Consider the following 27,217-nt stretch of genomic DNA (forward strand, 5'->3'; position numbering starts at 1 on the left):
AATAGATCAAATAATTGAGACACCTTTACATAACACTCTTCGTTCCGCCGAACCACATGTAAAAATAGCACTCACTTGTTAAACTTGTCCATACTTCACTCTGAAAAAGAAAATAAAGAATTTTAAGACGTCGCTGCAGCATTAAAAAGTTTTGAACCCTGAAATGATAAGGTAAAATACTACTAATTTTTTGAAAATCTTCAATTTTTTTTAAACAAGAACCCTATAAATTCGTCCTTGAAAAACACTTTCATTTCGTGTTGTGTGGTGTAACTGCACATAATGCATTAATTTGTTTCTACATAATTTTAATATTATACCGTTCTCTGTGAATCGCCGAAACACTCGTGGACTTCCTCATAATTGCATTGTTTCTCGAGACATTCCGATTCAATCCCGGCGCGCTTGACACGAACCAGAAATTTTGATGCTTCGGACTTGGAGAGAAAAACTACAAATTTATGAGAAGAATAAGTAAGCTAAAATATTCAACGGTTGTGTTGACAACTGTTTGACAAAAACAATCGATCAAAAGAAATTAAAGGTTTAAAGTAGAGGCGTTCAGGGTAATGCTTTTTGATATATTTGTTACGTTAACATACCCGATGCGTGTACAGTTTCTAAAGATTCCAAGGTCCATAAGAAAGCAACAAGCAAATGGAAGATCCAAACATCGTTCATGTTGGTTTGGGTTTGGGTGGTTTTTTTTTCAAAGTTGGTGGAGTTAAATGACGGTATATTTCTGTTATGGGGTGAAGGTAGTAATCTGCCATAAAGATAACTCTATTACAATAATATACAAAATAATAAAAACTGATATATATATATGGTAGACCAATCATGGGTACGGTGGAGATAGGAAATTTGGCTTGAAATAGGATAGAAAATGCCAAGATTGGATGTACAGCTTTGTACAATTTAGAGCCAGGCAACATTTGTGTGTTTTTTGCAATGTTTTGCAACAACTTCGAGCCTATAAGATTCGCAGAATGTCATAGTCTTGTTTTTTTGTTTAAATTTACAAATTGTTTCTATGTTTCTGTTATTACAGCAGTGAACCTGTTACTATGCTAAAAAAGTCTTTGCTTGTGATTAAACAAAGAATTTTTCTGTGATTGAACAGGTCGCCAGCCTCGCCTACTTTTCCATAATTCACTGGCAAAACGTTCAAAAGAGATTTAATCCATTGCTCATAAAAGTCACTACCTCTTTCACTGTATTTGCTACCGTAAGTTAAACAAGTACACTCTCGCTCTTTCATCGTTTATTATACGACAGAAAAGGACTGAGGTCGTCTTATTGACAATCACAAAGGTTTTCAAACATACGGTAACAGCGATTTCTCAACTCTCACCGATTAACGTCAACAAACTGCCGGAAGACGGTCTTTGAAATTTTGAAATGAAAGCAAATTGAAATGAAATATTCACGCTCTGTTATCATACCGCTTTTAAAAAAGTATGGTCCGTCTCAAGTCCGTTTTATTCAAACCCAGGCCCTAAAAGACTCCAAAAACTTATAAAGCACCTTACTTGTGTTTCATCGGATACTCTGCCAAGCACAACGCTGTGTTGATTTATTATATATTAGGTGGAAAATCATGTAACGTACTCCGCAATTAACCATACTTCGACTCGTAACAGGAAGGAGGGTGATTAACACATACGTGCGGTTAGGCGTTGAACATCACTACAGGACAAATTGTTCGTAGAGTATCGATTGCTTAACAGTCACTACCCTATTCCACTGCATTTGCTACTTAAGTTAAACGACAAACAGGGTAAATGTTTTAAGCCTATGATAGAAAATTATTTCAATAATGTAACATTTGTCTTTACCTCCATTCCATCAATTGCTTTGCGATAGAGGTTGTTGTTGTCTTATAAACAATCATTATGTTAAAAAACAATCAGTGACGAAATCGTGCATCCCCTATAGTTTCACGTCATCAAACCGAAAGGAAACGCTCATTAATTACCTAAAAAGAAACAGGAATAAGCCATCACGGTATTCTATCAAAAGCGTTTTCGTTACTGACCAGTATTAGCTACTCTTTGGTGTCTGATACAAAGGCATAGTATTAAGATGATAACATTGACGTTTTGTTTAAAACTCTTTTTATTACTTTTTTGACACATTGAGACGGAACAAAAACCTTTTTGCATGACCAGTCAGATTATAATACTTCCACATTGTTGATTCAAACATTTTGGCCATGTTCAAATTTAAACAAGAAACAATAGCCTACTGTACAGAAAAATGAGCTTTAACGGACTTTTCAAAAACGATTCGAGCCGGGCTTCGGGCTTATATTTTCGGGTTTTTGCTGGAATTTCGAGCCCGTTTAAAGTCTGTGTTGGCCTATGCACAAACTGATTCCTTTGTACAATGACGTGAGACATGGAATGCAGCTGTGGATCAACTTTGTTAATTGTTGGATTATCACGCCAACACAATGAATGTTAAAACAAATGTTTTATACCGGAACGGAACGGTACATTATACCGCAAAGACATAAATACTTTTTGGCTGAAATACCGGAACAAAAAGCATTCAAATTGCCACAACAGAATAAAATACCGTTACTTGTTATTCCGGAATTTCGTTCAGGACATTTAGCATAAAAAAGTAGCTGAATATATCGCGCCGAAGCGCCATAAAAAAATATCGTTTAACAATTCTTGTAATCTGTATGACTGTATTTTTGGAATTTTGAAACTGATGACTTTTGTCAAATGCAATGGTTTTATTACAGTGGCAATATAATGCAAATAGTAAGTTTTTAGTTTTTTACCTATTTTCATGTGTAGATGCGCAGTTAGTATTAAAATAAATCAAATTATAAAGTTGTTCGTTAGTTTTGTGCAGAACACGCAGCAAAATACGCCGCCACGTAATCGTCGGTTTTTAATATTCGTTTTCCGTCGTGTACCGTGACGTATTTCACACATGCCATCACTTTCCTTTGTTTTTTTGAGCGTCCATCGAAAACCGTGCGATGTTTGCATCGAAAAACGTAGTCCATCTCTTTTGGCGACGTATCTATTTCTGAGAATGCCAAAGCTTCTGCTGCACCGATACGATAATGTTCTCACTAACAACATTTTGGATGTTTGACATACATTTCCCGTTTCGTGCGCGCAACGGTTTTTATCTCATATTTGGTAATTCGCTTTTTGTGTCGATCAAAGCTTATTGTTACTTAACTTTTCCATGCTTCGTTTTTTCATGTTCTCCAGGCGCATTTTACGTGTGCAAATAAATTTACTAAGCCAGCAATTCGCCGTGTGCTAATGCTGGAGTAAGCAGCGTTAGGTTTAGATGGTCATGTCCACCAGGGAATGTGGAAACCATTTAGGATAGAAAATGCCATCATCATTGTTTCCATTTTTAGGGATGTGGAATTCCATGGTAGGATGGTATCTTCATCCAATTCTGAACCACCTAAGGAATGTACAAACTCCACCTTCTGGGTCAGATCGCGATTACAGGAACGAAATTTCCGAAAACGAATAACGTTTCGGTATGGAACACTGGCTAACCACTAAAAACGTCTTTGTGTTTTAAGATTGCATCAAAGCGACGGCAAATTTGTCGGCATTAGTATGCCTGTTACATTAGTCGTGTTGGCATGTAAATGGATATTTCAAGACCTTACAAAGTATGTCAGTTGCTCAGTTTTCTGTACAGCATATATGTAGCTTATATATCTTTTTTTGATAATTTGAAAATTTGCCATAAAAGTATTAATCAACAATTACTATATCCAGTGTAAGCATATTGCAGTTTAATGTTTCAAGTATTGATGACAAAAGTTAGTTGTCGAGTTTCAATATAGCAAAAAAAAAGTAAAAAGAGATTGAAATCAAAACGTTTATTTATACGCTTAATTAATATGCTTTGACATTTTAAAGCGAAGAGCCAAGAACTGGACACTAGCACAAACGCTTTTGATACTCCACATGAAGTAATGCGGAGGCGAAACTGTCCTTTGCGTGGCAGTGAAACCTCCAATTTAAAATATGATTATTCATGTCGAGATGCTAGTTAAAGTCGAACAAAGGATGTGCTGGTGCGTGATTTCCGAAATGTGTATGGCCGTGCACTGAGTAATGGTTTCGTTAATTACTCTATAAGAAACACAAATAAACCATCACGCTGTTGTGTTACGTTGTGTTTTGTCCATATAATGTGTGTTGTTTTAAAATTGTCACCGACATACCAATACGTGTAATACCGTTAAACATGAGCATAAAGATTGTTTACAAATTACAACTTCATAAAAGGGTAGCTGAAGGTGGCTAAACACACATGACTTTACCCTATGGTGTGTTTGCTAATGTACAGACTATATTACTTTGCAGCTGAAATTTTGTTGTTGTTGCAGGGTTGTTCCTGATATTTTGGTCATGGAGGATGAACACGAACATGTTGAAATTGACGACTTTCGACCTGAGTACACGAACGTTTCCAGTGGCAGATACAACAATGTGCCAATATCAAACCCAAACTACTTGACTCCATTGTCACAACGAAATCAAACGAGGAGTTCAGAAGTGGTTTACTTTACCACAGTGAGATCTGGTTAAGCTAACCCCCCTCTTTTGCACTCAAATTTTATCTTGACTTTTTATTGTCGAACAACTACAGGTTGTGTACAAGCTGCACCGATTATGAAAACAATGTAAATAAATCAACACATTTTCCCTGAATTAAACGCAAGCTTTTAGGCGATGCGGAAATGACATGACTCACAGGTTACTGCGGGGTTGGGAAGTATTTTTAAACGGATTGGGACGCCAATGTTTATGAAAACTTATAAATATTAGATTTTTTCTTGGCACAGACTATAAATTCCCAGCGCAGCAAATACCCGGAAACGACATTTATTTATATACATTCCAAAGGCGTTATTAAGGCAAACCCAATGTAATATTTTTATATTTTGCAACGAATTGTTGCAATTGTACAATAATTATAGGTGCCGGCACGTTGGGGCAAGAGAGGGCACTAGCGTTTTGTGGTGTTCATATGTTAAATTGCTTCTGTAGATTTGCAAAAAGTAAGATGTTCAGACCTGTTAGTTTGTAAGTGATGTTGATTTTGTAAACCTGTTGGTATTGGTGTACAAATTTGAACGGTTAAGTTTAATTTAGAAAACCGTTTTGCAAATGCCTTAAATCTTGCGAGATTTGAAACGAAAAGGCGAACAGGTTTACACTAACAAGAGATCAGTGCAGAACCCTGACGCTTGGTTCGATCAAACAACAAGGATTCTACCCTTTATTACGAAAAAAGTTAACAATACGTGCAAACTGGTGTCACAATAAGTTTACAACTCAATAAAGGGAATTATAACGATCTCCATTTGACCAAACTGTTTAATTTAAAATAAATAAAATTATTTTTTTACTACTTCTATTGTTTGTATATTTCTATTATACGATTTCTAGTATTTTTAACTAGAACAAGACTATCAGTGTGTAAATCATGATTGTGTATAGATGTTGCATGTCTGATTTAGCTTAACCATAGAATAGAAAGTTTTTAGTATAGTGTATCTCAATGCTGATCTTAAGGATTAAAATACAAATGTTTGATTTTTGATTCTCATGCCATTTTTGTTTTCAGGGCATGAAGTTTTTACTGATATTGGCTTTTAAGATCCAGTCATCCAATAGAACACTATTTTGAATTGAAAATGGCCAAAATATATGTTCACTTGTTCAATCCTTAGAAACTAATCCACTTCTAAAAATGTGTTGAAAACACTCAGATCAGACTGATTGCAATAAAGCCCTTGTCACCAAACTTGTTTTTGCTTTGGGGAGGAAAAACTTTTATCATTTATAGTTACAGGTATTTTGTACATCTGACCAATGCTAAAATCTTGGTAAGTTAACAACACATAATATAAAACAACCTGCAATATTTATAAATTTGCTTTGCACAGGTATATGTGAAGAGTTGTTTTGAGTAAGAATTGAAAACCCATAGTACAGGTTTTTGGACCAAACTTGATTTACTTGAGGAACTGTTTTGAGTATATATATATATATTGATTGCTGTGTTATACAGTCACTAGGTAAGTGATATTACAGGTAAAGTTTGGGTTACTTTTTTGGTCAAATATATATTGTTGGTTAAACTTGTGTCTTAATAAATAAGTGTAAACCATGGAATAAATAAGTGAACTTTTCATTGTTAGAAATTAAATCCTTTTCTCTTTTCACAAAAGTATGATTTTGTTAGATAGGATTCATCCATAACACAAAACATGTTGTTGATTGAAATGGTTACAAAATTGTCAATGTCAAGGCACTAGATATATGAAAAGCAAACAACACAGAAGTCTTTTCAGATGTTTTGTTTGTGATTGAGTACCTAGCTAAAGCTATTGTGATTCTATTTGTACTTATTTTCAATGATTTTCAGAATCTTTTAAGGTACAAATCTCTTTGTTTATGTGGAAGTAGTCAGTACTTGATTCTGGGTGCTTTTGTCCTACAACTGATGGACAATGTGTTTTCGCAGCTGCACAATGTAGCTTTACAGTTCAAATTTTGTTTTATTGTTTGTGTAGTACGCTTTAGGCCACATTTATAGAAAAGAAAAGAATGCACAGTGGTTAAACCTTAGAAGTGCACTAAAATGTATCACTTAAAATAGAGTCCAAGGACAGATACAACTAAATCCTATCTCAAGGAAAAAAATAACAACAGTAAAATATACAAGAGCTGTAAATATCATAATACTGGTTGCTTAAATATACTGTGCATGGTAAGTTGTGGTAGAAGTCCACCATTTACAGTTTGGTGGACACGGTACTTTGACTTGTTGTGACTGTTTTCGCCGTTGGAGATGTTTTGTTTCCACCACACAAGAAGAAGTCTTGCAGAGGTTGTAACCAAATGTTTCGAACGTTTTCTTGACGAACACAGTTGGTGAAAAATATCAGGATGCCCTGAAAGTAACAAATGATTGTTATTGGCCTTTTCCGAAATACGGTTCAAAACTTAAAGCAGTTGCTACTAGATTTCAAATTAAATGTTGATTGTTGGCAAGCTTACAAAATTAACACATATTATTGCTCTCAGTTGAGACGCTGTCAAGCGCATAATTGGAGAAATAGGACAGAAATAGCAATATCTACCACAGAACAAGCAACGCCTGGCAAGAAGGGTTATCTACCTGCGTGGAGTTAAAGATGGTAAAAAGCCAAGCCAGGATCGATTGATAGATGACGTCATCTGAAACCACCATGAAAAATCCAAATGCCCACGTGACTCCCATCGATGCAATAATCGCTATAGCGATCATAAAGTCCCCAAAACTTGACCGCTTTTTCTGAGAAGACCGGATCTAAACAAAGTTTTGGTGTGAATTCTACTGCGTTTTAAAAACTGGTAAAAAAGGCCGACCAGTTTTGATCTTGTTTTTTGATATATAACCAGCATATTAATACAAAAATATTGACTAATGAATACGAGTATTTTATACTTTCCCAACTTCGTAGAAAATCATATTTTTAGCTCTTACGTTATTTTTACTCGAAAATTTTTTTGAAAATTATTTTTTTACTCACATAAATTGCACCATATTAGGTCATGACCAAAAGATGTTAAGACCAACAGTCATGTTTACGCGATTACTTTAGTTTAGAACAGTGGTTCTTAACCGGTGAGAAATTTCCCACTAGTGGGAAATTTAATGTTTTCGGAGGGAAATTATGTAAGCTTGAAAAGAGCAAACTCGCGCTCGAGGATCGAATCCGGCTTTGAATTAACCATTGAAATTTACTTTACTAAAAATGTTCTGCAACAACATGTAAGATTAATTTCACAAAGGTTTACAAGACACATACAAATCCAAAGGCCGTTTGTTACATCACAGACAAGACTAAAACCATCAATGACTTTGCTATTGTGCACGAATAAAAGCCTTTCCTTTGTTGATTGTGATGCAATAAATCAATAATGCAAGCAGAGCAGACTCTTCAGTATTCCAAAAAGTTTAATCTCTCACAGAAGCACTATTTAAACCAAATGAGATTGCAGTATACCTTTAGGGTCCAGACCAAATCGCTCCACAAAATTATTTTATTTAAAAAATATTTTTTTTGTTAACATAGGGCACAAAACACGATTTTAAAAATAACAGAGGGGGAAATTCGAAGTTGGTGATTGACGTTAGTGGGAAACCACACCAAAAATGTTAAGAACCACTGGTTTAGAGGATAAATCCATAATAATAAATTTTTAAACTTAGCCTACATAATGCAAGCAACTCATCTTTTCCAACCTGTTGTCCGAAATATGACATTTCCCTGCGATTTTTAATAGAAACAATGCCAACATATATAGCCTACAAACCTTGGTTTTGGTGCACAGCAGGGTCCGTACCACGGCTATAAACAACCCAAAGTTGATTAACATCATAATTCCGACAGGAAGCAGAAACGCATAGTTGAGTGAATATAGATGTAGCCAGCACACATGTCGTGCGTGGTAAGATGATTCGAAATGTATGTCGTCTATACACAAACTTGAAGTGAATACTTTAGCTTGCTGTCGCAGGTGACTTATTTGATAAAACCAGCTGGAATATCCACCTATTTGTTAATTGGTAACTTATTGGTTTAGCCTAATGTGCGTTTAAACTTTGCGTTTTGTTTATTTCATTCCCAATCTTGAGATCTTAAAGAATTCTTTCTGTCGAAAATCCTCGAAGTTTCAATCTCTATTAAAATTGGTATTTTGCTTAAAGCTGTGCAGATAAATGGACACATCCTATAAACTAACAGATAAAGCTAAATAATGGACACACCAAACCTAGATGGTTTACAAAAAACCTAGACTTTACAAAAGGTTTACAAAAAACCTAGACAGTGTAGCTTGAAGCTATGCAATAGATTTGAGGAAAACTTTAGATTTTTAGAAGTGCAATAAAACGCCTTCATTATACCTGGTCTTCTGGTATTTCCATCCGAGTGAAATATCGTCAAGCCACCAGTTACAAAAACTACAATGGCTGGAAACACATAGGACAGGATTGCTGCTGGTTTCAAAATATTTCGTGATGATCCGATAACCTGCAATATAACATAAAAAATGTCATTCTGCAAATTATAACCAATTTTACTTTAGAACGGGTGGGTTCGATTCCCATTGAAGGTTTGTTTGAAACGTTTGAAAGGTGAGCTGTTTAAAAACCGTTTTCAATTTGACTTTTATGCAGATATTCAATGCTAAATGTGGATTTAAATACGTTCAACTGCGGAGACAAACAACTCTTTTGGACATTTACATTTCCGGTGACTTTGTGCCCTCCCACTAGTAAAAACAATAAAAACTCCCTGTAGCATTTTCTTAACTGTGAAAAAAGAGCATGGTCACTTAAGTTTTCCCAACAATTCTTAAAACATATGCCTCAACAAATGTATAGCCTGTATATATTGTACCTTTACCAAGGCCTGGTACATATTAATAGCGTTCGCTGTCATCCAGCACCAACTTGCAAGTAGGAAATAGTGGAGAGTAGCGGTCGCAAAGTAGCAAGCTGATGGTGAAGAGGTTTGACCGCTTCCCGCCATAAATACGACGTTTGAAATTGCCATGCACACACAAATGTTGATGAGGAATTTGCTGGGCTTGCGGTGGCGAAGATTACTGTGCAAAATGTGATTTGAAAGTTGAGATAAAAGTGGTTAAACTGGACAGTATCAGACCCTTAGTATCAAACAAACAGGCAACACGGTCATTGACGATCAAAATTTTTTTTGTAAAATAAATCACTGAGAAGCGGAAATCCGTTGTAAAGAAACATAATCAGTCAATGAGTGTACGTAAAACATATTTTTTGCCAAAGCGGCATCTTCGGTTCTTATTGAAATAGAATTAAGGTGGAAATTGATTGACTTGAGGAAAGATAATAATGCTCATTATTGCATGATAGTTACATTTTTACGTATCTGTTATAGCATTGTTGCAGACACTCCATTGCGACATATTTTCTATTGCATTGTTACGTGGAGTCTTAGTTTACCTGTTGATCGTGTAGAGGAGAATTGTAAGCAGTAGACCGAGCACTGAAAGGGAGCATCCAATGTAACTGATTATTCCCATCACAAACGACGAGGGCAATACTAATGTGCTCTAATGAAGAAAAAAACAACGTCTTGACAATTCGCATGCACTAAAATGTGGTTACACAAATAACGTTTTAGATGATAAAACCAAAAAAAGTTCTTCTATGTCCACAATATGGTATTATCAGCCTAAAGTTGCGGGAGGTTTCGTGAGTCAACTCTGATTAACGGCTTTGACTTTGTTTTGCATTCAAGTTTCAACACAGTGTTTCTTAACCTTTCTGAATGTTTGGACCTTCTTGAAGTCATTAATCAGTTCTCGCACATAAGTTTTCTATTATTTTTACTAATATTCCATTACGAGCATTTTATAATCGAGATTTTTTTCCACTATGTGACCAACATATTCTATAATCCTATTGATTTAAAATTTGAGTACCCATTAAACCAGAAACGCGTCTTGCAAATTTAAGAACCACTGTTATATCCCTTACATGATTCCATGCAGGTTTCTAAAGTTAGTTACTCTAATGTACGAAATGTAAGTTTGCATAACACAAACCACTCACCACTATCATTGCAAAACTGGCCATCTGGTCACAAGCACACTTCGGAGGGGAACTCCCTAACACCAAACTGCACCCTTGTGAACTCCAGCGAAGATGCGTTTCGTCCCATCTTACACATTGTGTGCGCGTAACACGTTCCTGACAAATAAGGTCGAAAGTTTGGTTATGAAAACAGAACTTTTAGCCTATTTTCTGCTGATGAAGATATGTTGGTTTATTGGTACATGGCTTGTTTTTACAGCAACGTTTGTCCTACTTACCGCCCACCTTTTTGACAAAGTGTCCAAAGGTACACAATGCTGCCCCGGCTAAAAAATGCGTTGGTAAATGCGAACCACAGTAGTTCTTCCACCATATATCGATTGGATATAGCAAACGAATACAACAAAAAGCTGCTTAAAGTCGGGAACTTTTTGTGAAGTCCATACAATAGACATGTAAAAATGTGTTCCCTTGTAATAAATTTGTCTTACAAGATATGCCAGTATCCTGATAAAGGCGTCTTGTATACATCGATTTAATTATTTGTAATAAAACTTCTAGATGAGCAATACTTGGTTATTAGACTTGTAAGTCGGGCTTTATGGGTTCGAGTTTGGGCTTGAGTTTGAACAAAATGGGCTTGATTTGGGCCTGACTTGACCTATGGCATCAGACGCAAATTCACCAACTTTGAGGCCCAATTGGGGCTTAGAAATTTTGAAAGCTGAATAGGGTTTGATCTTGTACTTTTGGGTTCGGGCTGGGTTCGCCCTCCAATTACGTTACGTATTTGAATTCTTGCCTTCAATTTGCTTCCGTTTGTTGGAGTTGATCCTTGTGTTGCAGTTTCGTTTTTAAACACGACGTTCACTGAACTCTTGGTCTGGTTGTCATTCGCTTTGTTTGCCGAAATAACCTGCACAGAAGAAAAATATACGTTTCGACAATGTTCTTCGATTATAGCAAAAATACTTCTCTCCCAAAACCTTTCCCATCGTTTAGTATAAACTTTTATACCATGGGGCTTAGACTTTAAAGTTTATTTCTCGTGACTATATCTAGTTCTATTTTTCGTGCATTCGTGTTTTCCAGTTCAACTTGGCGGAGCAAAAACAAGTTTTTGTGGAATTAGTCGATTTGACAGACCCTTTGTCTTGTTTCCCTGTACCCAATTTTTGTTTATTAACTTAACTTACCACAGATACATTATCGTTTGATTGGAACAGAAAATCATCGCTGAAAAGGATAAAAGAAAAACGATTCTGGGACTGAGGGGTAATTTTCAAGGTCAGTTCAATGTCAACAGTCGAAAGGTCAACGGATAGTTGTTGATCTACAGCTCTTCGAGATCGTTGTGGTTCAAGTTTGGTTACCTGCGAAGTTTGTAATTATATTTGAATAAATTACCGAAAATTATTCTTATGTGGAATTTATTGATCTTAAATATTCGGTGAAAGGCTTCATCCAAATTTTCAGTCGGTTTTATAGGCGACTGTTGTCATCGCTCATAATAGGTCTCGCGATCATTTAATATACTACATTCAGTTAATAGTGCAAAGTTTGTAAAATTATGTTATATTTGTATTCATTTAATTGTTTCAGCAGTCATACTACACAACACTCTACACTGGATTCTATTCGGATGATTAAGTGAGCAAACATGCTATAGGTTCTCCCCTTCGTTTGTCTTTGCAACATTTTTGTGTAGAGATTTGTTTGCCACCTGCATAGTATAGCATGACGGAACTTATACAGCTTTTCTTATGGGCGAAAACGGCCTAAATACGGAAGCCCTGCACAACACCGTTACTACTATTGAACGCTTAAACCGGAAAAGAGTTCCTCCATGGGAGGAATTTACTAAATTCGTACATGTGGTTTGTAATTAGACAGTACAGCTCTGCAAACATGACCTGTGAAGTTGACAAAAGGGCCAATTACATATGATCTTTGTATAGTTGAACATCAACTACGCAGTCTTTTTGGGAGGAATATAAATAAAATTGTTTGGAATTAATAAAGGAGAAATTCGTCAAAAAGATTGGGAGCCACCGAATAAACTGATAAGTGGTCGTTTTTGTCGAATCAGAATTCCCTTGCGTTACTGCAGCAATGTAGGAAATATAATTTCTGTCAGTGTCAGTAATTCTTATTTCACTTACGTGTACAGTAATATCTTTTGTCTTAATCCTCCAAAACGTCTGGTTGTCAGGAATTTCAACACGGTCTGTAAACTTTCGTAGAACTTCAAACAGTTGCTGCTTTCTTTCCGCAGTGGATTCGCTAAATGGAGAATATTAGCTATTCTATAAAGTATTCCCACTAATAATATTTTTGTCATTCCCGAAATACAATGAGTTTGTCTTTAGGAGCTTTTGGTTTACCTTGCACGACTTGTTGGTAGGCTACACTTTTTATTGACTCTAAGTCTAAGGCAAAGCCTTAAAAAACCTTTGTGCATATTTCCCAACCTAACATACTTCTCAAGAAAATGTAAGCTTTCATGCAGACCAGCAATCATGACATACTTATTTATAAATCATAGTATTCCAGGCCCATTGAGAGCGATTTACCGAATCAAGGTCTCCCAAGCATTCCCGCATGGCAAGGCACAGGCTAGAAAAAGGTAGCCTGTGGTGGAATTCGAACCCACGACAGGAGCCCTTTCCGGGACGCGCGTTGTACCAACTGGGCTTAAAAGCTTGATTCGGTATGACGCCTTTAATGGGCCTGGTGTACTATGACTTAAATCGGTATAGTTAAATTCCGATAGTTGTTTACCTTGATCCTGTGACATCTTTTTTAACGGAGTCAAGTGATCTTCCAATCACGTTGACCACAGCAACAATGTTGTAGAGTAAATCTGGCTCCACCTAAAGATAAACAAAGGAGATATCGTGCGTGCATGTATTTTCTAAGACCATGTACCTTATCTTATGCATGCAGTTTATCAACACAATTATTTATTACATGAAGTATTTGCGTTGGTTTAAAACTGTAATAAGCGCTGAGGAAAGAAAAGAATTCAGTCAGTAACATGGTCAGTGTACAAGTTGTTGTAATTTTTCATCATATATCCAAGGTTGTCATCGACATGGACCCAAAAATAAGGACAAGGACATTTTTACACAAAACAACTGTTTTTGAAAAAATCTTTGCGTTTATACGAGCCATGTCGTATTACATACAATATTTTTTGCCAGAATGTCAACCATATAGCTTTTAATGAAACATAGTATTTGACAGTTACACTAATTTTATAAACGGGTGAAAAATAGTTACAACTTTCAACATGTTTAAAACAGCGTTTACCTCTACATCTTCAGGGTTCGCGCGACTGAATGCCAAAAGTGTTTCAGCGACGCTGACCACATCATCGGATGAGAGATTCGTCGCATGTGACGTCAGCAGATGTATGTTGTCTATTGTTCTCGAAACTAAAGCCGTGGTGACCCTAGTATTGTTGTCCTATTTTCAAAAATTGCAATAATCGTGTTAAGACTTTTTTCCTCGGCAGGTCTAATGTAAAGTTTAATTCGCAATGTCCAGGTTGTAGCGAAACTGAACAAGTAACAGCGACGACTCGAGCCGCAAAAATGACATTAGAACACTGTTTTTAAACGTTTTTTCCATACTTTGCCTTTTCACATGGGAATGCTTTGAAAAACGATTTAAATCGTTTTTTTTATGTGAGTGTGCCTTGATTGTTGGTTAGCATGAACGCTTCTGGACTGGTCCAATCAGTAATATATAAGCTTATGTATATGTAATTATCTTAGGCAACTTTAGGAGGCGCACAAAATTAAACAAACTTCCTATTTGAGCAGAACAAAAACCAATTGTTATCTAAGGTACTGGCCCAAGCAAAACTATAATGAGTGGTATAGAACGGATGCACAGTTAATAGTTTGTTTACACACTAATACGATCGTGATTATACAAAAGATGTTAATAATACACCGGTCTTAATGCGATAAAAGGCTAAGCCACTTACTGGAATAACTGTGGCGAGAGTCACATCGCAAGGCAACACTTTGATTTCGGTAAATGCTACTGAATCAGGTTCGTTTTTCACCGGCAAACATACGGCAGAAGCTAGGGATCTCCCTAAAAACAAAAAATGTCCTTGTTAGCTACAGAAAGATGCTAGACATCTAAACACAACAAGGTTACCATTTTCACATGTTGTATTGGAAGTGGAAGATTGGTAAAGGCTGGCTCTCTTGAATGTGTACCAACCGTTTGTTTCGTTATCCCAAAGAAGCGATTCTTGACAAAATGCTGAAAGAAGTGTAAGGCTGCAATAATGGCTGGACAAACTTTACAATGCTTTTGTATATCAGTGTGAGTGTATAACTGAGTATTGCTCATCCAGCAGTTTTATCATAAATAATCAACGTTTCGACGTCCTATACAAGATGTCTTCATCAGGGTAATGGCATATCTTGCAAGAACAATTTCTTATAAAGCGACAAACTGCAACCCACGACACACATACAAAATAACTGTGACGGGATTATTGTTTCAAAAGTATACAATGTTTTTGTAACTTACGCATGCACTGCAAACCGTCCCCTTCAAAGCCTGGTTTACATTCACATTGATATTGCGTGTTGTTGGTTGTCGGAATGCAAATTGCGTTTCTGTGGCAAGTTGAATTCTTGCAAACATTTGGCTCTGAGAATTACAACAAGAATCTGATTTAGGTTTTCTGTATAGCGTGTATTTTATAGCCTTATACAAAGAATACGATTTTGACCCAAATGCTCTTAAAACGTGGTTGACTTTGCGTCTTTATGTTGTTTCGAATATGGCCACTTTTTTAAACTGATAAAATGAACTGTCTTTTCTTTGGACCGTTGCATGAAGCAGAGTTATAAGCAGACTTAAATCTAAGTTTGAAAGTGGAAGCTCGAAGTCCAGCTCAAAGCGGTATCTTTTTTAAAAGGTTCAAAAAAACCTTATGTTTTAGAGTAAGTCGAGTGGTCGAGTGTAACGGGAGGTCCGAACTAGATCGGTTTTATCCATACCTGAACCTGAAGTGAACAAGATGGCCCGACTTCCGACTCTATTATGAACAACTAACCTGTTTCACAATTCTTTCCGCTGTACCCTAACGGGCATTGGCATTCGTAATCGTCCACTAAATCTCCACAAGGGGCGCTGAAGAGACAAGGAACCGAGGCGCAGTCGTCAATGTCTAAACATTCATAATGTCAAAATAAAGTAGAATTCCAACTTTAATGATGAAAATAACGGCCCAAATAGACGTAAAAGCGACATGATGTGTTTTTCAAACGTTTGGGCAAATGCTCATGCCATCATCAGTGATCGCTTGTTAACTCTAATTGGGCCGTTATTTTCATCATTAAACTTATGAACAGATCTGTATATAGTGTTGTAAACTCTAACTTGTTTTGAAGCTTACCTGTCGAGCAATTCTTGTCGGTGTACCCAGCCACACAAGTGCAGTTGTAATCGTTGAAGAGATTGGTACAGGTTGCTCCGTTTTTACATGGCATTACGTCACACTCATTGACATCTATGAAAGTATGTTGCTTAATTATTGTATACAACAGGAAAGATCGGGTTATGAGTTGAATTTTTACTAAATTGGTTTAAACCTTGCGCAAAAATACAAACTGTCTTCTATAAAAGCAATTGGATAATCGAAACACCAATACAAGTGTAGCACGAAAAGTGTTCATTCTGATGCTAAATTTTTGAAATAGCCGATAGAGCACGCAGGCGTAAAATAACGGTTAGGGTTCCGTTGGTGATTTTTTTTGGTTAACAATTTCTACTTGGCAGGTACAGTTTAACATCTGAACCAGAAAACCACTCACCTTCTGTGCAGTTTTTCCCTGTATATCCAGCAACACATTTACAAACGTAATCGTCTATTAGATCCGAGCACGTTCCATTGTTAGAACAAGGTTCAGGTTCACAGTCGTCGATATCTAAAAATAAAAAAATAAAAAATTAAGCAGAAAAAACAATTTAGATCTTGTCCAAGCTTTCGCACAAACAATTAAGATCAACATCGTCTTTTGATTGGCAAGAAGCTTTTTCTGCAGAGACAATATTTTTGTTGCAGCTGATTAATGCCTGGAAAACACCCAAATGTCTTAACGTCAGTATAAACTTAAAAATGTCACGTGGTGACAATGAAACACGTTAGTCCCCAGTTAGGACATTTAAAGTCCAATTTAGGACATTCAAAAATAACACACAAAAACCCTTCAGCTGGGTCAAGTTACCTTGGTTAGCACAAAAAAATCAGGCTTATGACAGCAGTGTTAACACGTAATGTGAAATCAACCAGTTATTGAATATTTTTTATTTGAACTTGTTTATATTCAATACAACATAAGTTTGTTGTAACTTACTGAAAGAACAATCTTTGTCGGTAAAACCAGCTTTGCACTGACACGAGAAATCATTAAGCCGGTCAAAACAGGTGGCGTTGTTTTGACAAGGAATGGAGAAACAGTCGTCAATATCTGAACGATATAAGGTTACAGAGGGTTAAATAAAGTCAGCATGTTTCATATGTGTGGCGTAGTTTGAGAAAATGGATTTATTAATTGCAACATCACATCTGTTTTTGCTCTGCTCTGTGTAGTATATACAACATTAAAATAACAAAATTTTAAATTTAATGATACGCAAGCTTTATGACATGGTTTTCTATCCTCTAAAACTCTGACGTTTTAAGGAAATGGGCTTTTGAATAGCATGACTAAATCTCTGTTTGGGTTAAGGCAGACGTAAGCTGATGTAGACCGTCGTAACAAGATTAAAGAGCGTTGATCGGTGACGTGGTTTTCCCATTCTCCAACACGCTGACGGTATGAGGAAATGACTGAAGTTCTGCTTAGCTTAAACGACTGTACGAAAAAATAATGAATAAGCTAACGTAGGCTGACGTAGGATGGCGTAGGACGTAGGCTAAACAACAAATGGCATGGTGTTGCATTTTTTGTTCTTGAATACAAAACTGCAGTGTTCGATCTGCATTTATATTTAATCACCCTTTTGTCATCCCACCTTAACAGAATCTCATTAAGAAAAACATTGTGCAATATATTTTAGATCCTAAGATATATATACACATATATTTTGAATAAATAGCATTATCAGTAACTTCTTTACATAGAAATGTTTGATCATTTATTTCAGAATCTATTTCAATTAGATTGAGCTAGAACGCCAATCGTCTGCTGCTATTTTTAAGTCACTTGGGCGAGTCTTTGTGCACCCAATCTTTTTCTACGTAAATCATGAACGGAACAAACATTTTTTTTAAAGATTATTTTACCTGTCGAGCAGTTTTTGTCAGTGTACCCGGCCACACACGTACAATCGTAATCATTCACCAAATCATCGCAGGTTCCTGAGTTTTCACAAGGAATCGAAGCGCAGTCATCAATATCTAGACAATCGAAAACAAATATAAATCAAACTTGGCGCTTTCATTAGTCGAATACGAAGGCATTGCCAGACTCGAAAGATTTCAGTATTAGCTGTATCAGATTGTGGCCTGAACCATCAAGTACAAGCCAGAAGCCTTGCCCGAGTCGCATTTTAAAAATAAATCAGAAATTACGCCTAAAACTCTGATTTACCATCATAAAACCGCTACACAATGAGGCCGAGTCGGAAAAAAGGGCCCAAATCAAGCTTAACCCCGAACCCGAATCGGAAATCTATAAGTTTGACGCCAACTTGTTGCGTTTTGTTTTGTCACTCACAGCTATTTCCACATCAGCTGGCGCGCTTATCTGGCGATAATCTTATTTGAGTTATTCAAGTTTATAAAACGAAGAAATTCTCGTATCGACAATTTTTACTGTGAAACACCTGTTTAATGTTACAAAACTACACTAAAGAAACAGTTCGGTTGGACTTTCATTTTGTACATAACTGATTACGACGTTGTTGTTTGCTTTTCGAGTAGAAGCTAAAATTTAAACAAACCAGATCAATTTCTCACCTGTTGAGCAGTTCTTGTCTGCGTAACCAGCGACACAGTTGCATTGATAATCGTTAATCAAATCAATACATTCTGCATCGTTCATGCAATGTCCATAAGCACATTCATCGATGTCTGTGAATATGCAAAAGTGAATGACAACAAATTAGGCAATTCAAATTACTTTAAGGCAAAGGTGAACTTTGTGTACCTTTGCACTGGTAAGGCTAAAAAAAGTTCAAAATAATTTTGGCTTATGTAGTTTACAATTGGAAATATTTGAAAAGTGAATTTACAATTGGAAATAATTTTCTGTGATTAGTATAAATATTACTACATGTTAGAATTGTTTTCTACTACTTGCTTCAAAGGTCAACATTATGGCTGCATTAAGCATATTCTTTGGGAAACATGGAGACAGATACAGATACATGCCTTTGTACCATACTATGAATTTGCAAAAGTTTTGGTGATTTGTAATTGTTTTGACGATCTTACCAATTGAACAGTTTTTCGACGTAAATCCAGCTTTACATATGCAGGAAAAATCGTTGACCTTATCCGAACAAGTGCCATTGTTTTCACACGGGTTCAGAGAGCAGTCATCGAAATCTAACACAAAAGCACACAGCTTAAACTACATTAATGTACATTTTCTGTAAGCAGGTATAACATGGCAAATTTATAAACTTAGTTGTTGGGAAATTTTTAAAATAATATTTATTGGTGCCTATTACACAGATGACAACCGCGAACAACATAACATATAATTGATAAGGACAACACACGACGAGCAATATTCGTAGTTCTTAAGCCGACAGCTTTTTGGAGAAATGGTCTTTATTGCGACCCTATACGTTTAAGTGAAATTTTCTCCCATTTCTTGTCTAGGATAAAACGAAATGTTTTCGATATTAAACTCTAAATTAAAAAAATGACAGTTTTTTTATAGGCTTTATTTCATTAATGTTCCAAACCACACTTTACTTTTCACATAAAGGTCAAAAGCAGACTTCACCTCTAGATAAATTATTTACACAAATTCGTACCGACTGAGCAATTCTTTTCCACATAGCCAGGCACACACGAACAGCGGAAGTCGTTGACGAGATCAAAACAGGTCCCGTTGTTTTCACACCGATTCGATGCACAGTCATCAATATCTGTGAATAATACACATGTCAATTAAAACGCAATTAGGCTGTTTCGTTTCATCCTTACTTAACCCTATCACTTCTTTAGCACTTTTTATTGAACATCAAATGAAATCACAAACATAATGTAATGCATATTCTATGACGATCAATCTCAATTTGTAACATGCCCAACGATGGATGGCTTCTTCCAGATTTTGCAAACTATTGCATCACACAGGCAGATGACTGTGGCCGTTTCGTTGTTACCTTAACATGCAGGGCATTAAAGTACCGGTCACCGTAAACACTCTGTACTCACACAGCATTAACTTCTTTGTGTTTTGGCATACTTAAGCTCCCTGAGTGCACTAAGAACCACTGTGAGCAAAATTAAATGTGCACGCTGTGGCCACACACAAGTTTATGTGCAGCATAGAGTGTGATGTTTTTGAGCATACACATAAGCCCACAGAGTACACCGAGGACCACTGTGAGCAATATAAGATGTGCAAAGTGTAGCCACCAAGTCATTAAATGCGCAAAACGATTTTTTGCAGTAATTATCTCGTTTATAACAGAACTATCTTGCATGGTAATGAATAAATATTTAATTGCACCTTTCATTAAATCTTGATAGAAGTATTAATTACCTTAATTGGCTAATGTAAAATGCGACTATTGCAGTATTCTTAAATGTGTCATTGAGATTTCAAGACATTTGATGGGCATTTATGAGAGGATTTTAACACACACAAAAACAGAATTCATACAATTACCTATAGAGCAATTCTTCGAAGTAAAACCAGCAGCACACAAACAACCGAAGTCATTGACTCGATCAATGCAAGTTCCGTTGTTTTCACATCGGTTCGATTCGCAGTCATCAATATCTACAAATGTTTTCCATTTTGTGGAATATTGGTCAGTCGTTGGCATCGTTATACAGAACAGTGTTTGTACATTTGAATTCTTTATTAATCTCACTTAAACAAGGGGAATTTCGGATTTAATTATTTGACCATTTATATGAGCGTTTTAATCAGAACAAAAAGTTTCGGACTGAACTAATCACGAACCAAATGGGCTACATCACAAACATTTCCTGTATGTTCGACTATATGAAGCTGTAGGTTATAGTTTAACTATGGAAAGCTGCAAGGTTTGCAGAAAAGTGACTAATACTTTTAAAACTTCCAAGGGTTTCACTTAACCCGGTTAAGAAATCAATTAACGTTACCCGTGCTGCAGTTTTTGTCGGTGTAACCAGGAACACATGTGCATGAATAATCGTTCACTTGATCGTAACAAGTTGCTGCATTGTCACATGGGTCCGAAGCACAATCATCAATATCTTAAACAAACAAAAGTTTTGTTAACTAAATTACAACAAGTTTAGGATTGTTTAAATTTGGTCTGGTATATGAAATGAGTGACCTAAACTTTAAAACTGTGTTAATTAAAATTGATGCGTGCCATTTATATTAGTGAACTTTAACATGTTTGCATCGAATCGCTGGCCTTGCTAAACGTGAAAAAATTGCTCTACAGCATTTTAATTGTTTTTTAGTTTGTGTTTGCAACAGCCGACTTTGTTCTTACCGATAGAGCAATTTTTAGCGGTGTACCCTTCCAAGCAGTCGCATTCGAAATCAGCAATCAAATCAAAACAGGTTCCGTTATTTTCACACGGGTTCACGGCGCACTCATCTATTTCTGAAAATAACAACAGCAATTTATTTAATTGAAACGTCCGCTTTTGGCATTAGTTGTTTCATAATACACACACTCTCTAAATATAACCTGGTCAATTGTGTGCATATTCACAAATATATCCGCATTTGAACTTTGTAAAAAAAAGTGAACAAAAATTGATCCCTGAAAAGAGTTAAACCTTACCACATTAATCCCACTGATTTAGCTTTTTACGGCCATGTTGTAAGAGGGTCGGGATCGAACTTAAATTTAAAAAACGGCATTATGTAAGCCAAACTTTACACTAGGTTTTATATCTGCCGCAATTTAAACAGTTTTCGGGCCCATTCACACACCCTAAGAACAGCTTTGGTCCACCTTTAAGAAGCATGTGACTAAATTGTTTAGGTGTAAATAGTAACCTCCATTTCAAAAGTAGTATTTAGGAAATACGGCTTAAAATCATACAACATACCTATTGAGCAATTCTTTGATGTATATCCATTCAAACAAAGACATTCGAAATCGTGGCTTCTATCAACGCACGTTGCATTGTTTTCACACGGATTCGAAACACAATCGTCGATTTCTGCAAATAATTGAACAGGTTTCTAATTTTTACAAGATATGGACAACTATGAACCTCGTATTAAAAAAATCAAATCTTTTGGGTGAGTACAGAAAAACCGAATGACATACAAGAATGCATCTTGGATGGGACGTCGAAACGTCGATATTATTTATGATAAAACTGCTGGTAGAGCAATACTCGTCAACTCGATCGATGTTTTAAATCGTAGACATTTATTAAGAAAATTGTCTAACAAATTGGATAAAAAAGCTTGGTAAAATGAATTCGTCCGTACAGCAAGACTTACACTTGAAGGCAAACTTATCACATGTTTGTCACCCGCATAGCATATTAAAAAGATAAGTATCGTATGAAAATGCTTTAACAGTTCTTTCACCTTGACAAGTTTCTCCTATAAAACCGATCGGACATTCACAGTAAAAAGACCCGGCTGTGTTCGTACAAGTTCCATCGTTTAAGCAGGGAGCAGTCGCGCATTCATCGATGTCTGAAACAAACTTATATTGTTCACTAATATTCTTATTAAGTTATAGCATTCTCTCTTCTTTTCTTCTTTTTTCCTTTTCTAATTTGACATGAGCAAAGTAAAGATGACCACATTCATACTGGGATCAGTCCTGAAGCTGACATGTACAGCATACAAAGCAGGCAACGGTGCTTGTGATTCAACTTTTAATGTGTTCACCGCTGAGCCAGTGTAGCTCAGTTGGTAGAGCGCGAGTTCCAAGAAGACTCTTGTCTTTGGTTCGAATCCTACCGCAGACTAGATTTTTCTGGCTTACGCCTTGGCAAATGGGAATGCTTGGAAAACTGACCTGATTCCGTTTTACGCCTTTAATAGGCCTGGCGTACTATGATTGAGTATAACTTGACATAATAACACAACATATAACTGTACATTTGTGAACTCTATAAATTAGAACCAACCTGCATCACAAAATGTTCCCGTCCATCCGCTGTTACAGGAGCAGTAATACGAACCAGCGGTATTTCTACACACTCCGTTCCCACACGACACACTGCTGCATTCGTTTATGTCTGAACAAAAATGTAGGCTATTGCTATATTTGAAAACTAAAACTGCTAGCGAACACACTTTAAACATTTTTTTTTATTTTTTTATTCTTATTTTTTTTAATTATTCTGCTTTACTACAGCAGGAGTTCGTTTTAACTGACGTTTCAACCTCCTATTTAGGTCGCTTTCATCATGGTAATAACACTCCAAAAGTCAAACCTGAACTGCCCAAAACGTTAAATAGGCGATAAACGTGTTGTCACACTGATGAAGACGCCCTGAATAGGACGTCGAAATGTCGCCAGAGGGCATTATTTAGTTTATGTTATGCCTGGCATCAACAGTTTATATAGCAGGGTATTGTTGGCAACTTAAATATGCCAATAAAGAGCACACAGACTAAAATCGTATGAAACGCTGCGATGTTTCAATGCAACGATAAAATATTTTATTTGAAATTGTGAACAAAAGCTTGCGACCGAAGTTTTTTTTTTTTCTGATTTACTTCTATATTTGATCAAAAACATTACTGCCAAGGTACTGGTGTATATATATAGAATACATCGTACAGTGGTTTCAACAATCACTGTTGTCATCATCAGTGCAGGTTGAGATTGTTGAAACGTCTTCACGATGTATTCTATATACACCAGTACCTTGGCAGTAATGTTTATGATTAAATTACTTTCAACTCCGTGTATAGTGTTCCTAAGTTTTTAGAAATTAACCTCAAATCTTACCATCGCCGCAGTGCGTCCCTGTCCATCCAGAATAACAAGAGCAATAGAACGAACCATCGGTGTTCACGCAATTTCCATTTCCACAATTCACGCTGGTGCATTCGTTTACATCTGAACAGCAAGACATTAAAGTGAATTAAAGACAACAAGACAGCATACGGTAAAAAACATGGCTTGTCACCAGTAATGAATGTACGATAACGAACAGTTGACAACAGTTAAAATCTACATACATAAAAACATGACCGAGAAAAACGTAGTCGAAAATAGAAAGATTGTTCGGTGATATACTTATGGTAGTATAAACTAGCAACATATTTACGTTGGGGTTTACAAGTAAAATTTACCTGACCCGAAAATGATGTTAGACGTTTTACCATACAAACATGCTTTGCAATTATTAAGTCCGACTCAGGTTGTTATTGATGACCTTACCGTTGCAGTGTCCTCCGGAGTACCCAGAAGGTTTGCAGTTGCACTGATAATTTCTGTACGAATTGGTACATGATGCAGTTCCCGGGCCATGACAGTAGTTGTAACTGCATATATCTAAAACAGGCAATCAGAAATCAACTGCCGTCTAAAACAAAGTTCTTAAATTTGTGATAACGTGTCCCTTCAACCACTTTTAATCACGAGGGCCAAACAAATGCGTTTAATACAACATATGTTTTGCTCATGCATTTTAATACGAGCTCTTGACAACAAAACACTTTGATTTCACAAATATTCGTGTTGTTATCAAGTTTAGTATTAGCACTGACCTTTCTATTGTTGCCCCTGTCTAAATATTTTGTGCTGTTTTTTATTTTAATTTTTTTGTAAATCTGCAAAGTGGTAAACACACCAAATAGCTTTAGACTCCTTCACATAACACTTTCAGTTTTGAAGTTTGAGTTCCGCTTAAACAAAAAAAATTGCACTTACTTGTTAAACTAGTCCACACTTCATTCTGTAAAAAAAGATTTTTTTAGAAACAAAATGATTGAAGTGCAAGAACGACTGTAAAAAATCTGAAACAAATTCGAAATCTCCAACATGATAGGGTAAAATACTACTTTTGTTGGTAAATCTCCCTAAGAAAAAAAAAAGTTTAAACAAAAAACAACAACCTATAATGGATCTTTACTTTGCATTTAAGAAAAAAACACACATTCTTTTCGGTGTGATATAACTGCACATTATACATTTATTTGTTTCTCCATAATTTCAATATTGTACCGTTCTCTCTGATGAACCGAAGCATTCGTGGACTTCCTCATAACTGCATACTTCTTCGTAACATTCTGATTCAATACCGGATCGCTTGGCACGAACCAGAAATTTTGATGCTTCGGACTTGGAGAGAAAAACTAAAAACAAGTTTATGAAGAGATTTGAAAAGCTAAAAAATTCAACCGTTGTGTTATGCTTGACAAAAAAATCGACCCAAAGAAATTTAAAAGAAAATTAAAGCATACAGGTGCTTTCAGGGAAATGCTTATCAGTTACGTTAACATACCTGATGCGTGTACAGTTTCTAAAGATTTTAAGGTCCATAAGAAAGCAACAAGCAAATGGATGATCCAAACATAGTTCATGTTGGTTGTACTTGGTTGGTAATCTTTACCAAAGTTGGTAGAGTTAAATGATCAAATAAAGTCTAATTTTTTGTTGCTTTTGGTTGAAAATAGTAATCTGCCATAAATAGAACTCTATTACAATAATGATATACAAAACAATAACAAGAATGATATAAATTTATGGTCGACCAATTTCGGATAGAAAAGGACAAGATTGGTCGCACAGCTTTCTGCAAAATTTTCTTTCAACTCTCTGTGATTAAACAGGTCGCCCGCGTACTTTTTCATGATTCACTGGCGAAAGGTTCAAAAGAGACTGAATCTATTGCTCATAACAGTCAGCAGCTCTTTCTCTGTATTTGCTACCTTATGTTAAACGACTAAAAAATACGCTGCTACAGAAGTTTTAACCTCGTTGTAACAAGTCAACTCTTTCGTCGTTTGCTATACGAGAGAAAAGGGCCGATGTCGTCTTATAGACAAGTTTTTATTCGTACAGTGACCAGATTACTCAACCCCCCACCGATTAACGTCAACAAACTGCCGGAAAACAGTCTTCAAAACATCTAAGCAAATTGAAATGAAACATTCACTCTATACTAGTGACATGTTTTTTTAAAGTCAGGTTCGAATTGAGCCCAGTTTATTTAAACTCAAGCCCGAACCCGATCTACAAGACTCTGGTATCTTGCAAAAACGCACTAAGTACCTTTACTTGTGTTTCATCGGATACTCTGCCGAGCACAACGCTGTGTTGATTTATTATATATTAGTTAGAAAAATCATGTGATGCGATACCCAATGAAGCATACGTAGACTCTATTAACATGACAGGAAGTCGGGTGATTAATACACACGTGCAGTTAAGCGTTGAACATGACTTCATAGGACAAGTTGTTTTTGGAAATCGTGCATCCCCTATAGTTTGTCGTCATCAAACAAAAAGGAAACGCTCGTTAACTACTTAAGTTCAAACCTAAACAAAAAACAACACTGTTCAGAATATTGCGCGAATTACAACGCCAACATAATGAAGGTTAAAATAAGTGTTTCATATCGGAACGGAACGTTATACCGGAACGAAATAAAATATTTGGCTCAAATACCGGAATAAAAAGCATTCAAATCAACACAACGGAATCAAATACCGTTATTTGTTACTTCGGTATTTCGTTCAGGACATTTAACATAAAAAGTTAGCTAAATATTTCGCGCCGTAGCGCCATAATAAAAAGATCAAGTTTCAACAATCCGGCTCATCTGTTTTGCTTCAACTTAAAAATGATGTATGACCTGTTGTGCTCCAATTTAGAGAGATGTTGCAATGTCAGACCGAAAACCGGAAAATATCGTCATAAATTATTTCGGTCCGACCGAAACGATATGAAAATATCGGTACCGGACCAAAATAGTAATTTGACTTTTGTTTCGTTCCGTTTCGGTATGAAACACTGGTTAACCACTGAAAAAGAACTTTGTGTTTTAAGATTGCATCAAAGCGACCGCAAATTTGTCGGCATTAGTATGCCTCTTGACCTTACAGAGTTTGTCAGTTGCTCAGTTTTCTCTACAGCATATATGCTGTGTACATATCTTTTTTGTTAATTTAAATACTTTCCACAAAAGTATTAATCAACAATTACTATAAGTATCAAATCTGGCAGATTTAGTGTACAAAGTATTGATGAAAAAAGATTTATTGTCCAGTTTTAATATGGCAAAAAACGGTAAAAAGAGTTTGAAACAAAACGTCAAAGTTTTCATTTAATTAATATGCTTTCACATTATAAACCATAAAGCCAGGAACTGCATGGTCAACAGCGAAAACGCATTTGATAGAATAGCGTGATGGTTTATTCGTGTTT

The 27,217-nt window shown here is 36.1% G+C and overlaps 1 protein-coding gene across 1 annotated transcript; it reads right to left on the minus strand.

Annotated features, from left to right (window-relative positions):
• Positions 1 to 6,481: 6,481 nt before the first annotated feature.
• LOC145213280 (uncharacterized) lies at positions 6,482 to 25,370 on the minus strand. The gene is made up of 34 exons (XM_080081511.1): positions 25,292 to 25,370; positions 25,012 to 25,142; positions 24,718 to 24,742; positions 24,226 to 24,339; positions 23,791 to 23,901; positions 22,961 to 23,071; positions 22,410 to 22,520; positions 21,917 to 22,030; positions 21,349 to 21,462; positions 20,987 to 21,100; positions 20,526 to 20,639; positions 19,663 to 19,776; positions 19,112 to 19,225; positions 18,635 to 18,748; positions 17,960 to 18,073; positions 17,028 to 17,141; positions 16,485 to 16,598; positions 16,067 to 16,180; positions 15,725 to 15,838; positions 15,193 to 15,315; positions 14,812 to 14,919; positions 14,633 to 14,745; positions 13,951 to 14,106; positions 13,420 to 13,511; positions 12,801 to 12,921; positions 11,835 to 12,011; positions 11,441 to 11,554; positions 10,657 to 10,794; positions 10,045 to 10,154; positions 9,461 to 9,668; positions 8,965 to 9,091; positions 8,373 to 8,533; positions 7,192 to 7,362; positions 6,482 to 6,964 (listed from the first exon to the last, which is right to left on the minus strand). Exons 1-34 carry the CDS (start codon positions 25,368 to 25,370, stop codon positions 6,806 to 6,808), a joined length of 4,128 nt encoding a protein of 1,375 aa, XP_079937637.1. The 3' UTR covers positions 6,482 to 6,805.
• Positions 25,371 to 27,217: the final 1,847 nt, after the last annotated feature.

Source organism: Phallusia mammillata, chromosome 2 (genome assembly GCF_965637545.1).
Source record: "Phallusia mammillata chromosome 2, kaPhaMamm4.hap1.1, whole genome shotgun sequence".
NCBI lineage: Eukaryota > Metazoa > Chordata > Ascidiacea > Phlebobranchia > Ascidiidae > Phallusia > Phallusia mammillata.